The sequence below is a fragment of the Pristiophorus japonicus genome, chromosome 5, assembly GCF_044704955.1.
Source record: "Pristiophorus japonicus isolate sPriJap1 chromosome 5, sPriJap1.hap1, whole genome shotgun sequence".
Taxonomy (NCBI): domain Eukaryota; kingdom Metazoa; phylum Chordata; class Chondrichthyes; family Pristiophoridae; genus Pristiophorus; species Pristiophorus japonicus.
Window position 1 is genome coordinate 56,623,062 of NC_091981.1, and position 16,963 is coordinate 56,640,024.

Here is a 16,963-nt window from a genome sequence, read left to right on the forward strand (position 1 = left end):
GGGCGCTGAGCACCTCTAGTCTCGTCGCCAAGAGCATGCAGAAAACAAGCGCAGACAACGGAAGAGGCGTGTGGCAAATCAGACTCCCCACCCACCCTTTCCTTCAACGACTGTCTGTCCCACCGGTGACAAAGACTGTAATTCCCGTATTGGACTGTTCAGTCACCTAAGAACTCACCTTTTAGAGTGGAAGCAAGTCTTCCTCGATTTTGAGGGACTGCCTTTGATGATGCTGATACCCTTTTGGTATAGGGAGACGAAGGAGTGCTACTTGCACCAGTCTGGGAATCTGTCCGGCTCTCAAATGATTTGCAGTGTGCCTCGGTTGACGTTTTATTGGGTTTGACCCCAATTTTGGAATTCATCTTTTGCTGGGTAACAAAATACCTTAGTAATCAAAGCAATGAAACCAGGTTGTGCAAAAATAGTTGACCACCCTTTTGGTAGATTGTGCAATTGCAGAGGCAGAAAATGGAATTTTGCTTTCAAACCACTGTGGAGTCGAAAACAAATTTGATGTGAATGAAACATGTGGCTGCCGCTGGAAGCCTCATTTCTCACTTCCCTCGTGAAAGTATTTGAATATGTCTTTTCTGTAAACTTGAATTGGATTGGTTCAAAACCTTTACAAGGAGCCATAGCATTCTTGCCTGAGTCTGAAAATTGTGCGTTCAAGGTCCACTCTAAAATCTGGACTGACACTCCAGCGCAGTACTGAGTGCATGTCATACAAGTGCAAGGCAATGACTATCCCCAACAAGAGAGAGTCTCACCACTGTCCCTTGACATTCAATGGCATTACCATTGTTGAAACCCCCAGCATCAACATCCAGGAGATCACCATTGATCAGAGATTTAACTGGACCAGCCATATAAATACTGTGGCTACAAGAGCAGGTCAGAGGCTGGGTATTCTGCCATGTTTCCGACATCATAATCATCATAGGCAGTCCCTCGAAACGAGGATGACTTGCTTCCACACCAAAAAAAGGATGTGTTCACAGGTGTTTCAATGAAGGACCTATTATTCCAGGTCCTGAACTACACGTTGAAGGATGGAAGATGCCTGTGCGTGGATTGATTTTAACGTGGGGTGGCCGTTGTACACCAGCTACCACACAGGCTTGACAGAGCTAGGTCTTGGTCCAGTGGCAAGGATTAATCAAGACGACTGGAGACCTGCTCTGCTGCACGGACCTAGTACGCACACAAATCGCAGTATGGGCTGGCCTTTGCTGCCCCTGGGCCCTTGCTTCTTCTGGACCCCGAACTCATGCCTCTCCTGGGCCCTGATCATGTTCCTCTACATTCTCTCGTCGCTCCTTCGCCCTGACCTCGCTGCTCCTGCTGTATCTGTCCACGCTCCAATCACCGACCTGGACCTTGATGACGTTCCTCTTCGCTGCCGTCGCCCTCCTGCACCAGCTTGCGCTGCTCCCTGAAGTAGTATGCCGCCACGCTGTTTATAGGCCGCTCGCCGTTCCTTTTATGGCCCCGACCTGCTGCTGGTGTTCTCACGCAGGTTGGGGCCTCCACGCTGTCCAGAGACTGCTCGCCGCTCCTTTTATGGCTCTCTATTGGTTACCTGACACATCAATCCTCGCGGCAAGCGGTCAATAATGGCGACGACAATCCTCCATAAACCGATCCAACTGTTTCCTACATTACACAGTGGCTACACTTCAAAAGTACTGCATTGACTGTAAAGCACTTTGGGGTGTTCTGAGGTTGTGAAAGGCGCTATATAATTGCAAGTCTTTTTCTTTCTTCCTGTCCTTTTTCTTCCTGTCGTTTTCATCTTTCAATTCAAATAGAAGGAATACTGGTTTCAATTTAACTGGGTATTTTAGTCAGCAAGAAACATGAAAAGAATATTGTTTGTATATTATTGTTGCATCCTGTTAATGGTAAGAAGTCACAATTAGATGTCTTATTGCTAGACCTGGTTGTAATTGCAATGGCTCGATCAATATCTATAATTCCTTAACCCTGGGCTCATAAAGCATTTGTGGTAATTATTCATGAACTGTGAAATAGTACCCAAGTGTCGAGTACAGAATGGGACTTGGTTTACAGTAAAAATAAAACAGCAATTAATGTTTGGCGTGTAACTCACAAGCTTAAATGATGATGGGGGCTAGAGTTAATTAGAAAGAACAACTTGGGTATTTATATGGAGAGCCATCATCATGGTTCCTGTTACAAACTCTCTGCACTTGCTGCTACTTCTATTTCCCTCCCCAGTCACTATCTGGGGATGAACCAGACTACCTGAACCCATCTGCAGCAGAAACTCCAATGCTGTCTTCCACCCTATGTAAGCTTCAGCTCATCCAAAACTGTGCTGCCCACATCTGATCCCACTACATGTCCCCCTTACTCTACGCCCCTGTCCTTGCTGACCGACATTGGCTCCCGGTCCCCCAAAATCGTAAATTTAAAATTCTCCTCCTCCTCATTAATTCCCTCCATCATAAGGTCAGAAGTGGGGATGTTCATTAATGATTACACAGTTCAGTTCCATTTTCAACTCCTCAGATAATGAAGCAGTCCATGCCCACATGCAGCAAGACCTGGACAACATTCAGGCTTTGACTAATAAGTGGCAAGTGACATTTGCACCACACAAGTGCCAGGCAATGACCATCTATCTATTATAATAATAATAGTCAGTTTTTGTCTGTCTGGGGGCAGGGCCAGGGGCGATCAGGACCTGGCCTCGCAACCAATCAGGACGGGGAACGATGACGTGAATTTTAAAAGTTTGATTAACGCTGGGTCTGCTCCAATGAGGAGGCGACATTGGATGCGGCAGGACCAATGGGCACGGGGCAGGGCCGAGAGTGGGGGGGGGTGGCGGGGGAGACACGAAGAGGGTGGATGAGAGGGTGGGGGAGGGAGGATATCAGCGTTGATTCTATAGATGAAATACTGTTGCAATGAAGATGCTAATTTGACCGCAAATATTTTGTGGGTCTCTGCTAGATTTCAATAAGAGAGTCTAGACACATCCCCATGACTACCAACACCAAATCTCCCACCATGAACATCTTGGAGATCACCATTGACAAGAAACTTAACTGGACCACCCAAGTCAGAGGCTGGGTATTCTTTGGCAAGTGACTCACCACCTGACTCTCCAAAGCATTTCTACCATCTACACGTTAGGAGTGAGATGGAAATCACTTCACTTGCATGGATGAGTGTATCTCCAACAACACTCGAGAAGCTCGACACCATCCAGGACAAAGCAGCCCAATTGATTCGCACCCCATTCACCACCTTAAACATCCACTCCCCCACCATCGGCGAACCGCGGTTGCAGTGTGTACCATCTACAAGATGCATGGCAGCAACTCACCAAGGTTTCTTCGACAGCATCTCCCAAACCCGCACCCTCTATCAGCTGGAAGGACGAGGGCAGCAAGTGCATGGGAACACCCCCATCTGCATGTTCCCTTCCAAGTCACGCACCATTCTGACTTGGAAATATATCATCATTCCTTCATCGTCGCTGGGTCAAAATCATGGAATTCCTTCCTTAACAGCACTGTGGCAGTACCTTCACCACAAGGACTGCAACGGTTCAAGAAGGAGGCTCACCACCATCTTCTTGAGGGTAGTTGGGGATGGGCAATAAATGCTGGACTTGCCAGCAATGTCCACTTCACATATTTAAAATTCGTTCATGGCCTCCTCCCTATCTCTAACTTTCTCCAACTGAAGGGAATAGAGGGTTATGCTGATAGTTAGATGAGGAAGGATGGGAAGAAGCTTGAGTGGAGTATAAACGCCCGATTGGGCTGAATAGCCTTTTTCTGTGCTGTATGTTCTATGTAAAAACTTGTTCTGTCACCATCAAAGGTTGGGATATGCGCAGCCCCATGTTTCTCTTTCTGGACCCCCATTAAAATTGTACCATTTTAGTTTTACCATTTAGAGAATGGTGGAAATTTCTTTTCCACATTAATGGTGTTGGTGCAGGTGATGGGGATTTTCCACCATTGATTTGTATTGTGTTCCAAACACAGAGGAGACTGCACACAGGGAGGTTAAAGTAACAGTGACCTCAGTCTTTATTAAGACACTCCAGAGTGAGGAACAGGCCTTAGGGATTGACTTATATACAGTGCTCCCAAGGGATGCTGGGATCCCTTGGGACTTCAGGGGATGCACTCCCTGGTGGAGGAAGGTGAGGGGGTCGGGAGCCTTTCTTTCCCTGGTGGACTGCCTCGGTATAAATGTCTGTTCTGGTGTGTTGGCTGTTCCCTCGCTGGGCTGGCGTGTTGGCCCTGCAGGGTGAGCCTGGCCTTGCTGGGCTGTTGGGTGCGATGGGTTCAATTTCCTGGTCCGGGGGCACGGATGTCGTTGATCCTTTGGGTGTGTGTTGTTGGGTTGTTCAGGGCAGTCTGTGAACCGCAGCCTCGTTTGGATCAGGTGCTTTCTGCAAATTTGTCCATTGTCCAGTTTGACTACAAACACCCTACTCCCTTCTTTAGCTATCACTGTGCCCGCGAGCCACTTGGGACCATGTCCATAGTTCAGCATATACACCGGGTCATTCAGATCAATTTCCCGTGACACACTGGCGCGACCATTGTTTACATTTTGTTGCTGCTGCCTGCTCTCTACCTGATCATGCAGGTTGGAGTGAACCAGCGAGAGTCTGGTTTTAAGTGTCCTTTTCATGAGTAGCTCAGCCGGGTGCACCCCTGTGAGTGAGTGGGGTCTCGTGCAGTAGCTGAGCAGTACGTGGGACAGGCGGGTTTGGAATGAGTCTTCTGTGACTCGTTGAAGGCACTGTTTGATTGTACTGCCCGCTCTGCCTGCCCATTGGAGGCTGGTTTAAATGGGGCCGAGGTGGCATGTTTGATCCTATTGCGGGTCATGAATTCTTTAAATTGCCTGCAATGGTGAAACATGGCCCGTTGTCACTGACCAGTATGTCAGACAGGCCGTGGGTGGCAAAAATGGCCCTCAGGCTTTCAATGGTGGTGGTGCTGGTGCTTCCCAACATTATTTCATATTCAATCCATTTTGAAAAAGCATCCACCACCACCAGGAACATTTTACCGAGAAACGGGCCCGTATAGTCGACATGGATCCTCGACCATGGTCTGGAGGGCCAGGACCACAAACTTAGTGGCGCCTCTCTGGGCGCGTTGCTCAACTGAGCACACACGCTGCATTGCCATACACAGGACTCTTAAGTCAGAGTCGATACCGGGCCACCACACGTGGGATCTGGCTATCACTTTCATCATTACTATACCCGGGTGTGTGCTGTGGAGATCTGAGATGAACGTCTCCCTAACCACTACGCGGTTACCCCACAACAGGCAGTCTGCCTGAATGGACAGCTCGTTCTTTCGCCGCTCGAATGGCTTGATTAGCTGTTGCATTTCAACGGGGATGCTGGCCCAGCTCCCATGCAGTACACAGTTTTTTTTACTAGGGACAGCAGAGGATCTTGGCTTGTTCAAATCCTAACCGGGCCGTGACAGGTGATTTATCATTTTCAAACGCTTCCATGATCATCAACAAGTTTGCGGGCTGCGCCATTTCCACCCCCGTGGTGGGCAATGGTAGGCGACTGAGAGCATCCACACAGTTCTCGGTGTCTGGCCTGTGGCGGATAGTATAGTTATAAGCTGATGGTGCAAGTGCCCACCTTTGTATGCGGGCTGAGGCATTAATATTTATCCCCTTGTTTTCAGCAAACAGGGATATGAGGGGCTTGTGATCGGTTTCCAGCTCAAATTTGAGGTCAAACAGGTACTGATGCATTTTCTTTACCCCGAACACACACGCTAATGCCTCTTTCTCAATCATGTGTAGGCCCCCTCGGCCTTAGATAAGCTCCTGGAGGCATAGGCGAAAGGTTGCAATTTCCCCGCAACGTTAGCTTGTTGTAATACACACCCGACTCCGTACGACAACGCATCACATGCTAGCACAAGTCTTTTACACGGGTTATACAATACAAGCAGCTTGTTGGAGCATAAAATGTTTCTGGCTTTCTCAAAAGCAATTACTTGTTTTTTTTCCCCATACCCAGTTCTCACCTTTACGCAATAACACAAGTAGAGGCTCTAAGAGGGTGCTTAACCCCGGTACGAAGTTACCAAAATAGTTGAGGAATCCCAGAAACGACCGCAGCTCCGTGACGTTCTGTGGCCTGGGCGCGTTCCTGATCGCCTCTGTCTTGGCGTCTATGGGCCGAATGCCGCGATCTTTCTCCCTAAAAACTCCACTTCTGTTGCCATGAAGACGCATTTCGACCTCTTCAGCTGCAACCCTATGCGAACCAGTCACTGGAGGACCTCCTCCAGGTTTTGTAGGTGCTCAGCGGTGTCCCGACCCGTGACCAATATGTCGTCCTGAAAAATCATCGTGCGTGGTACCGACTTGAGTAGGCTCTCCATGTTTTTCTGGAAGATCGCTGCAGCCGACCGAATTCCAAACGAGCATCTGTTGTAGATGAACAGTCCCTTGTGCGTGTTGATGCAGGTGAGGCCCTTCGAAGACTCCTCCAGCTTCTGTGTCATGTAGGCCGAAGTCAGATTGAGCTTGATGAACGTCTTGCCTCCTGCCAGCGTCGCAAATAGGTTGTCTGCCTTAGGTAGCGGGTGTATTGATCTTGTAGTGAGAAACGATTAATAGTTACTTTATAATCGCCGCAAATCCTGACCATGCCATCACTTTTGAGTACTGGAACAATCGGGCTGGCCCACTCGCTGAATTCCACTGGGGAGATGATGCCCTTGCGTTGCAGCCTGTCAAGCTCAATTTCCACTCTCTCCCTCATCATGTGAGGTACCGCTCGCGCCTTGTGATGAATGGGTCATGCCTCTGGGACTAAGTGGATCTGCACCTTCGCCCCGGAAAAGTTTCCAATGACTGGCTCAATCAGGGGAGGAAATTTGTTAAGAACCTGGGTACATGAGGCCTCATCGACATGTGATAACGGTCGGATGTCATCCCAGTTCCAGCGGATTTTGCCCAGCCAGCTCCTTCCAAGCAGTGTGGGACCATCGCCCGGGACAATCCAGAGTGGCAGTTTGTGCACCGTGCCCTCGTAGGTGACCTTGACCATGGCGCTGCCCAGGACAGTGATGAGCTCTTTGGTGTACGTTCTCAGTTTTGTGTGGATGGTGCTCAGGGCTGGTCTGAGGGCCTTGTTGCACCATATTCTCTCAAACATCTTTTTACTCATGATGGATTGGCTAGCGCCACTGTCCAGTTCCATGGCTACGGGTAAGCCATTCAATTTTACATTTAGCATTATAAGTGGACATTTCATCAAATGTGTGCACCCCATGTACCTCAGCATCTGCCTCCTCTCTCTGAGGCTCGAAATTGCTTTGATCCACCATGGACCGATCTTCTGCCGTGTGGTGGCTAGCAGGTTTTGCAGAGCTTGCAGCTCGTCTGCAAGCTCGTTGGAGGTGCCCCATTGTTCCACAGCTCTTGCAAACATACCCTTTAAAGCAGCATGAATAGGCTGAATGGAAGCCTCCACAATGCCAACGAGGTGTGAATTGCCTTGCATTCATCCTTTGTTGCAAACTCAGTTATCTGGGTCACCTGAGGCCTGCTGGCATTTGCAGACTCGCGGTTTCTGCCCTGTACATTTCTGCTCGCAAACACAGTTCCAGTTAATTTATGAACATTGCTAGCACTTGTGTGCTGAGAGATTTGTTTGGTGTTATCACTGGTGGACATAAACGCCTGTGCTATCGCAATGGCCTTACTGAGGGTCGGTGTCTCTACAGTCAAAAGTTTTCATAGGATGGTCTCGTGGCCAATGCCCAGTACAAAAAAGTCTCTGAGCATCTGCTCCAGGTAGCCATCAAACTCACATTGTCCTACAAGTCGCCTTAGTTCGGCGACGTAGCTCGCCACTTCCTGACCTTCAGATCGCTGGTACGTGTAGAACCGATACCTCGCCATCAGCACGCTCTCCATCGGGTTAAGATGCTCCCGAACCAGTGTACACAGCTCCTCATATGACTTATCTGTGGGTTTCACCGGAGCCAGAAGATTCTTCATGAGGCTGTAGGTCGGTGCCCTGCAGACCGTGAGGAGGACCGCTCTCCTTTTTGCAGCACTTCCTTCCCCGTCCAACTCGTTGGCTACAAAGTACTGGTCTAGCCGTTCGACATAGACTTTCCAGTCCTCACCCTCCGAGAACTTTTCCTCCAGGATGCCCACAGTTTGCTGCATCTTTGCGTTGGATTCGTATTCTCGTCGCCAGTTATTGTGTTCCTAACGCAGATGAGGCTGCACACAGGAAGGTTAAAGTAACAGTGACCTCAGTCTTTATTAAGACACTCCAGAGTGAGGAACAGGCCTTGGGGGCCAGCTGATATACAGTGCTCCCAAGGGATGCTGGGATCACTTGGGACTTTAGGGGATGTGCTCCTTGGTGGCGGAACATGGGAGTGCATGCTTTACAGATACACAACAGGTTGGGTCAACATCAATTTTCATTTACATAATAACTTTAAAAATTAAAAAATGTACTAAGACACTTCATAGAGACATAAATGAAAATCTGACACTGAGCCAAAGTCAAGAGTAAGAAGGATGACAAAAAACATGGTTAAAGAAATTGGTGTTAAGAAGGTGTCTTAAAGGAGGAGGGGAAGGTGGAAGGGTCTTGATGAAGGAATTCCAGAGAGGTGGCTGAAGGTATATCCGCCAATAGTGGGGCAAAAGTTGGGGAATGCACGAGAAGACAAGAGTAATGGAAAGTTTGCAGGGGGTGTGACTGGTGGAGGTTATATAATTAGGGATGAACAAGTCCATGAAGGGACTTAAACATAAGAATGAGAATTTTAAGTTTGCGGCGTTGGGACATCGATCGTCAATGCAGGTCAGTGAGGATGGCTCTGATGGGCGAGTGTGACTTAATGCAAGACAAGATACAGGCAGCAGAGATTTTGATGAGATGAAGGTAGAAGGTTATGGAGCGTGGAGAATGGGAGGTTGCTCAGGAAAGCTTGGAGTAATTTGAGTAAGGTGACCAAGGTATGGATGAGGCCAGAGGTGGACCATGTTACAGAAGTGGCGTATGTGGTAGAGAGGATATGGGTTCTGAATTTAAGCATAGGGTAAATAGGATGTTGAGGTTGCAAACAGTCTGATTTAACCCAAAACAGTGGCCGGATGGTGATGGAGTCAGTGGCAAGGTTATGGATTTCATTTTGGGGACCGAAGATGATTGCTTCAGTCTTCCCCGATTTTTAGCTGGAGGAATTTACAGCTCATCCAAGACTGGATGTTCAGCAAGCAGTCTGCGAGCACAAAAACAATGGATGAGTCAAGAGAGGTGATGAGAGGTAGAGTTGGGTGTCATCAGTATACATACGGAAGTTGACCCCTTACCTGCGGGGGGGTGGCGGTTGGCAAATCAGGGATGCTGGATCCAGCAGTTAAATGGAAAGGCATTTATTTACCTATTGAATAGAGCAGTCCTTGTCTCCTTTTAGCTGGGGGGTCCCCTCGAGCCTGGAAAACCCAGCCAGCCAGAGTTAAATTTGAAATGGTGGATTACCATGATGCACAGAGCCTCATTATAAATGGACAACACTCTTCCCTGAGAGCGGATTGGCTGCCTGTTCCCTTTCCTGCCTCTATTAAAACCCGAAGTATGTGGATTGGGGCCGGGCTTCAGTTTCTTTACTCTTTAACCGCCTTCCCAACCCCAATTCATCTGTTTTTTGGGTTGAAAATTCTCCCCAATGTCTCTACTATTATTCGTTGAGTGTAAATATTTTTGTTTGAAGTATTGCTGTGGGAGAGGTGGTTGGAAGTAGAGATGGGAGGAAGACCTGTCTTGGAACTTACCATTGAGCATCAAAATAGCGGCACGCCCATGAAAATTTAGTAATCTTCGGTTAGACACTAAAGTTTATCTTTCTGCAGAAATGTCAGCTTTGTACAGGAACTTCAGACTTTATCTAGAAATGGTGCATGTAAAAACCTGATGTATGGGTCTTCTGCATCGAGCGGCAACTCGGGGTTAACTTGGTAGATTAACTGAGGTCAGCCGCCAGAGAGACTATTTATATTTACATTTTTTAAAAAAATGGGTCTTCCTGTTGACTGGACTTAACGTTTCTGCCATATTTACTTTAGATTTGCTACCAATTACATAAGATTTGTGTATTGGAATACAATGGCACTAACACCTCACTAAACTTGGTATGAAATGTGCAATACTGACCCGAACTATTTCTTACAGCACGACTAAATTGTTTATAATGTCCAAACCACAGACCTCGAGTTGGGAGACTGTTATTTTTGGCCAACAACCTTAAGTGTATATTTCTATTTTTTGAAAAAACAAATAGATTTCAGAAAAGAGACAGCACTGTGTGGTTTCAGACACCTGTCCTATTTTCAAAACTGTAAAATATTTTTTTTGACCTTCAGGATGTCCTAAAATACTTCACTCAGTGAAGTACTTTTGAAGTGTTGTGACTGAAGCGATGTAGGGAAACACAGTAGCCAATTTGTGCATAGCAAGATTCTACAAACAGTAATGAAACTAATGACCAGATAAGTGATGTTGATTGAGGGATAAATATTGGACAGGACACTGGGAAAACGCCCCTGCTTATTTTCGAATATTGGCATGGGATCTTTTATATTCAGCCGAGAGGGCAGAAGAGGCTTTGGTTTAACATCTTGTCTAAAAGACGGTACCTCCGACACTGCAGCATTCCCTCAGTACTGCACTGGAGTGTCAGCCTAGATTATATGCTGAAGTCTCAGGAGTGAGCCTTAAACCCCCAAGCTTCTGATTCAGTGGCGAGAGTGATATCACTGAGCCACAGTCGACACCTGCTTACTTTGTTCTGTTCCCAGAACCAACTGAAGATGTGCTGTACTCATTTAGTTAGGATGTAACAATATACAATACTTCATTAAATGCTTAGATAGGCCATCCAGGGATCCTGTGAAGCAATTGGAAATGCTGATGCAATTTGGAATTAAAGGTTAATTTGTGATCGGACTCTGAGAGAAGATGAAGGTGCAGTGCGAGAAATATTTGTAAACGTATGTTGAGGTAAATGGATAGTGAGCTACATTAAAGGCGTACTATTTATACAGAAGATATTCTCTAAACTAGGTAGATTTTTTTTAAATGTGGTGACTGGGATTTTTCCATAAGATGCTTTTTAGTACAATTGGAATAATGTTTGCCGTTAACTGTGATAGCATTCTCATTAGTCGGTCACCTTGTAATCAAATCCCATTCTGTTGTATACTTAACTCCAAAGCATCTGATTACTCTTGATTTACAATGCCATTGATAAACAAGACATTAAGTATTTAACTCTACTAACTAAATGCATTTTCTTTCTGATACTGCACCCTACTAATATGAGAAATGCCTTTTAACTTCTGATGCCTTACTAATGTATGGGAAACATTTGTAATTTGGAGAACTGAGCCTGTTCTTGAACATATCTGCAAAGCCTTGCCAAGAAATGTAAAGAAAAAACTTTTCCATTATACTAGCTGCCTCAATTATAATGGCTTATCTTTATAAAACAGTAGCAAGTCTTCTGGTTGAACCATTTAGCTTGAGACAAATGACTGGCTACGTGGTGTCAGTCTTTACAGTTTTGAGTGATTATATAATGGGCTAACACACGTCAGAAATGTAAACAAAATACTATACAAGAAAACTGTTAATCATGACCGATTATTGCAATGGTCGTTTGTAATAAGGTAAACTTCAAATTGTCAAGAATAGTTTTTGAAATTTGAACAGCTGTGTAACATCTCAACAGTTGTTGTAGCCCCTCCTCCATAGCTATAACTTCCATCTGAGCAGAAGAGTTGCACTTCTCAGTACAGTCATCATGGGGAGTCACGTGAGGCAGAAAGTGAGCTGATTTATGAATCCTGCTTTGCATGTTTTATAGGCTTTGGAACGAGTGCAAGAATTGTTGCATATTTACTTCACTGCTTTGTGGGTCAGACTTACTTGCGGTCAAATTTTTTTGTGGTGAAAATTTCTCTCGTGATTTTGTGACACTGCGGTTTCATAAATATTTACTGAACTTATACATTGTAAAGAATGAGGAATTAGACCATTCTGATACAGGTTAGAGATACAGTAATCAAATAGTTTGTATGTATCGGTGAATTAGAGATAGCCTCACTGAAAGGAGTTGGTAGCTTTTACCTGCTGTAGTATATGTGTAACTCCATCCTTCTCATAATACTGCTTCTTTTATATGTATGATGACCACTTTTAGCCCAAACTGTTTTAAGAACTTAAGAAATAGGAGCAAGAGTAAGCCATACAGTCCCTCAAGCCTGCACCACCACCATGGCTGATCATCAACATCAACTCCACTTTCCTGCCCGATCTCCATATCCCTTGATTCCCCGAGACTCCAAAAATCTGTCTATCACAGCCTTGAATATATTCAGAGACTCAGCATCCACAGCCCTCTGGGGCAGAGAATTCCAAAGATTCACAGCCCTCTGAGTGAAGAAATTCCTCCTCATCTCTGTCTTAAATGGCCTACCCCTTATCCTGAAACTGTGCCCCTAGTTCTAGACTCTCCAGCCAGGGGAAACAATCTCTCAGTATCTACCCTGTCAATCCCCTTCAGAATCTTGTATGTTTCAATGAGATCACCTCTCATTCTTCTAAATGCCAGAGAGTATAGGCCCATTCTACACAATCTCTCATCATAAGACAGCCCTCGCATTCCAGGAATCAATCTAGTGAACCTCTGTTGTACTGCCTCCAAGGCAAGTATATCCTTCCTTAGATAAGAAGACCAAAACTGTGCACAGTACTTTAGGTGTGGTCTTACCAAAGCCCTGTCCAATTGTAGCAAGACTTATTTACTCTTATACTCCAACCCCCTTGCAATAAAGGACAACATGCCATTTGCCTTCCTTATTGCTTGCTGTACCTGCAAATCCCTCTGACCACCAAGAGGTGATGCAGGTCAAAATATGTGGCATTACAAGTGAGAAATTCACCTTGAAACTTGGTTAATTACAGTTCCTAGAGTTCCATCTTGGATGATATAAATCCAAAGCTGGTTTTAGCGAAACAACTGTTCATAAATGTAATGTGGGAGTACCTTTGCTTTTTACAAACAATATACATTTGAATATGTACTTAATGCATGCTGTTGAGGATTAATTGCATAAAGTCTATTCGTTGATTGAGATCAGGAATAAATGAGGTAAGAAGAATGGTAATAAGAGTACAGAGCATTCTTTAGTAATTTGCTTTCAAAGTGCAATTATATTGTTTTGTTAAACACATTACAGTTTACAGTTATGATCTCTCGAAAGTATTGATTATAACCAGCGAATGTTTATTTGAACTATGAGTAGCATTTCACAAATGAACTTGGAATCTCATGAGCAGCAGCAAAATGTTATCTTTCCTTATTTTCCATAAAATAGCCACTCGTGAATGTATCCGTAAGGCTTGCAGTTCACTTAGTTCTTATGTTTGTAAATATCCAAAGCTTCTCTCTTGTAGCTTTAATTCATAAGAGTTTCTGGATGTAATTATAGGCTTGATTTCACCCAAACATTAAGTGTAGATGTAACTGTTTCCCTTGTGCGATCAATCGCTGTGTGCTAGACTATTTCCTAGAGTTCTAATTGGAGAAAGGTGTTTTTTGGCTGTGTTTGCTCCTTGACTGACATTTAAAAAAATATATATTTTTGCCCATCACCCTCCCTTGCGGATTGCAGAAATATCAAATTCAAAAATGAAGTAATGTGAAACTGAACTCCTGAGTACACTGTAAAGTCTAGCACAATGGTTAAAATGATTCTCTTCACGTAATGAAAAAGATAGTTGTCTGAAATTAAAAATAAGCATTCAGTTCTTAGGAGGTCTTAAGAATGATAAAGGTTCAGGAAATTAATATTGTTTTATTTTTCTTTCTTTCATTAAAAAAAAAACCTTGCTGATGACTTGGTGGATCTGACGCCTTTCTCATCGCTCGTATTTTTGCACTGATGGACTTACCTTGCTGTTTAAGGAAAGTGCCTAAGGTACGGTATGCTAACTTCATTGGGTACAGGGTTTGCTCTATGTTTATTTTAAAGAATACAAAATTGTACACGACAGCAGAAGAACTGGTGTGTTGTTTGTTTTAATCTAATATATACCTGCCGTAATTCTAACATCTGGGCAGTTGACTGAGTAAGCAGCAATTTAAATTAACAAAATGCCAAAAGCTCATCTGCAAAGTTACTTATTGAATCAGTACTCTCTGTGAAGGTAATGCAACCCTGTAAGTAAATGAGACTAAATTTGACATCTTGTTCAAACTTACAATTATTCAGTTTTCCTTTGTGGAGTCATATTGTGTTAGCATCAACCTCCTTGACCGAGTTCATTTTTGAGGGCTGTGCTGTACTAACATTATTGGTGAACATCAATTGAAATGACCAGTCTAAATTTGCCTGGTTTGGGTTAGTATTAGGGTTTTGATTAGTCTATTTTCTCTCTTTTGTCTTGCTTTCTCTCTCTGGGGAATGTGTGTGTGTATGTTGATCTGTTTTTTTTCTCTCTCCCTCTCTCCTCTCTCCGCTTCTTTCTCTCTCTCTCGCTTTCTCTGTGGGAATGTGTGTGTATGTATGCGTGTTTTTTTTCCCTTTCCCTTTCCTTTCTCATTTTTATTTTTTGTTCTCTTCAAGCAGATCATGTCAGTGTGCATTTACTCCGCTCAGTCCAAGCACTGGTTGTTTCTGAATCCTATTCTTTCATTAAATAGTTGATGAGATTGCAATAAACAAAGTCCCCCCCCCCCCCCTTCTATTGTGGGGGGTGGGGTGGGGGAAGGAATGTTTGCATGCCTAGTGTTGAAATTAATTGCTTCATGTTGCATATTTTACGGATAATTGCAACCTTTAAAATAGTACTTCACTGGTGGGGAAACCACACAGGTATGTATATTTAAGGTAAGGATCTTAAAACAGTCATTACATTTTTTCTGACTCATTAATTTTGAATCATTGTCAAAAGTATTTTTACAGAATTTTGTTGTTGTAAATTTTGCTTTCCCATTTCCCAAGTCTCTGCAGTGGTAGTCCATGACATGCTGTGGAGTGATTTTGCTTAAAGGCCTTCAGATGAGATGTTATCTCATCCGCTTCTTTAAGTTGGATGTTAAAAGATGTTGTGGCTCTATTTGAGGAAGAGCAAAGAATTTTACTAAAGCTATTGTCAACTTTGCTCCCTCCATCACAACCACCAAAAAGTTAACTCATTTGTCTTATTGTGGGACATTGTTTGCACTGAATGTCTACCACTGCTGCCTACATAAATGATAGTACTTCTAAAATGTAACGTGTGAAGCACTTTGAGACATTTTGGTGCAATGAAGCACTAAATAAAGTGGTGAAAGTCAAAAATAGCCCCCAGTCAGTAGTATCTGAGGATTGTTTCTTGTTCTGCTATAACTTGGTATGGCAGATTTCTTTTACCCCTCCCCCCCTCTCCAAGAACCAAGCTTAAGATGTATTACACATTGTCACTACTTCAAATGTTCAGGTCCAGCACAGGGAGCAGTTCTATTGCTGCACACTTCTTAGCCAATATATACAAACATCTCTAATTCTAGTTCATGCCATACAATCCTTTACACAAAATCCTATAATTTATTATCCAAAGTGTAATTCTGCTCTGGCTAAGATAATAGAAACATAGAAAATAGGTGCAGGAGTAGGCCATTCGGCCCTTCGAGCCTGCACCACCATTCAATAAGATCGTGGCTGATCATTCCCTCAGTACCCCTTTCCTGCTTTCTCTCCATATCCTTTGATCCCTTTAGCCGTGAGGGCCATATCTAACTCCCTCTCGAATATATCCAATGAACTGGCATCAACAACTCTCTGCGGTAGGGAATTCCACAGGTTAACAACTCTCTGAGCGAAGAAGTTTCTCCTCATCTCAGTCCTAAATGGCCTACCCCTTATCCTAAGACTGTGTCCCCTGGTTCTGGACTTCCCCAACATCGGGAACATTCTACCCGCATCTAACTTGTCCCGTCCCGTCAGAATCTTTTATGTTTCTATGAGATCCCCTCTCATCCTTCTAAACTCCAATGTATAAAGGCCCAGTCGATCCAGTCTCTCCTCATATGTCAGTCCTGCCATCCCGGGAATCAGTCTGGTGAACCTTCGCTGCATTCCCTCAATAGCAAGAACGTCCTTCCTCAGATTAGGAGACCAAAACTGAACACAATATTCCAGGTGAGGCCTCACTAAGGCCCTGTACAACTGCAGTAAGGCCTCCCTGCTCCTATACTCAAATCCCCTAGCTATGAAGGCCAACATAGCATTTGCCTTCTTCACCGCCTGCTGTACCTGTATGCCAACTTTCAATGACTGATGAACCATGACACCCAGGTCTCATTGCACCTCCACTTTTCCTAATCTGCCACCATTCAGATAATATTCTGGATAACCTCACATTTATCCGCATTATACTGCATCTGCCATGCATTTGCCCACTCACCTAACCTGTCCAAGTCACCCTGCAGCCTCTTAGCGTCCCCCTCACAGCTCACACCACCACCCAGTTTAGTGTCATCTGCAAACTTGGAGATATTACACTCAATTCCTTCATCTAAATCATTAATGTCTATGGTAAAGAGCTGGGGGTCTCAGCACTGAGCCATGCGGCGGCACTCCACCAGTCACTGCCTTCCATTCTGAAAAGGACCCGTTAATCCCGACTCTTTGCTTCCTGTCTGCCAACCAGTTCTCTATCCACGTCAGTATATTACCCCCAATACCATGTGCTTTGATTTTGCACACCAATCTCTTGTTTGGGATCTTGTCCAAAAGCCTTTTGAAAGTTCAATACACCACATTCACTGGTTCTCCCTTATCCACTCTACTAGATACATCCTCAAAAAATCCCAAAAGTTTTGTCAAGCATGATTTCCCC

General features: G+C 44.6%; 1 protein-coding gene across 2 annotated transcripts in view; it reads left to right on the plus strand.

Moving 5' to 3' along the window:
• kif13a (kinesin family member 13A) overlaps window positions 1–16,963 on the plus strand; it is a 331,493-nt gene that overhangs the window by 120,191 nt on the left and 194,339 nt on the right. For both annotated transcript variants that reach the window (XM_070880643.1, XM_070880644.1), the window contains exon 3: window positions 14,046–14,058. In XM_070880643.1, coding sequence (XP_070736744.1) covers window positions 14,046–14,058 — 13 coding nt within the window. The remainder of the gene's footprint in view (window positions 1–14,045; window positions 14,059–16,963) is intronic.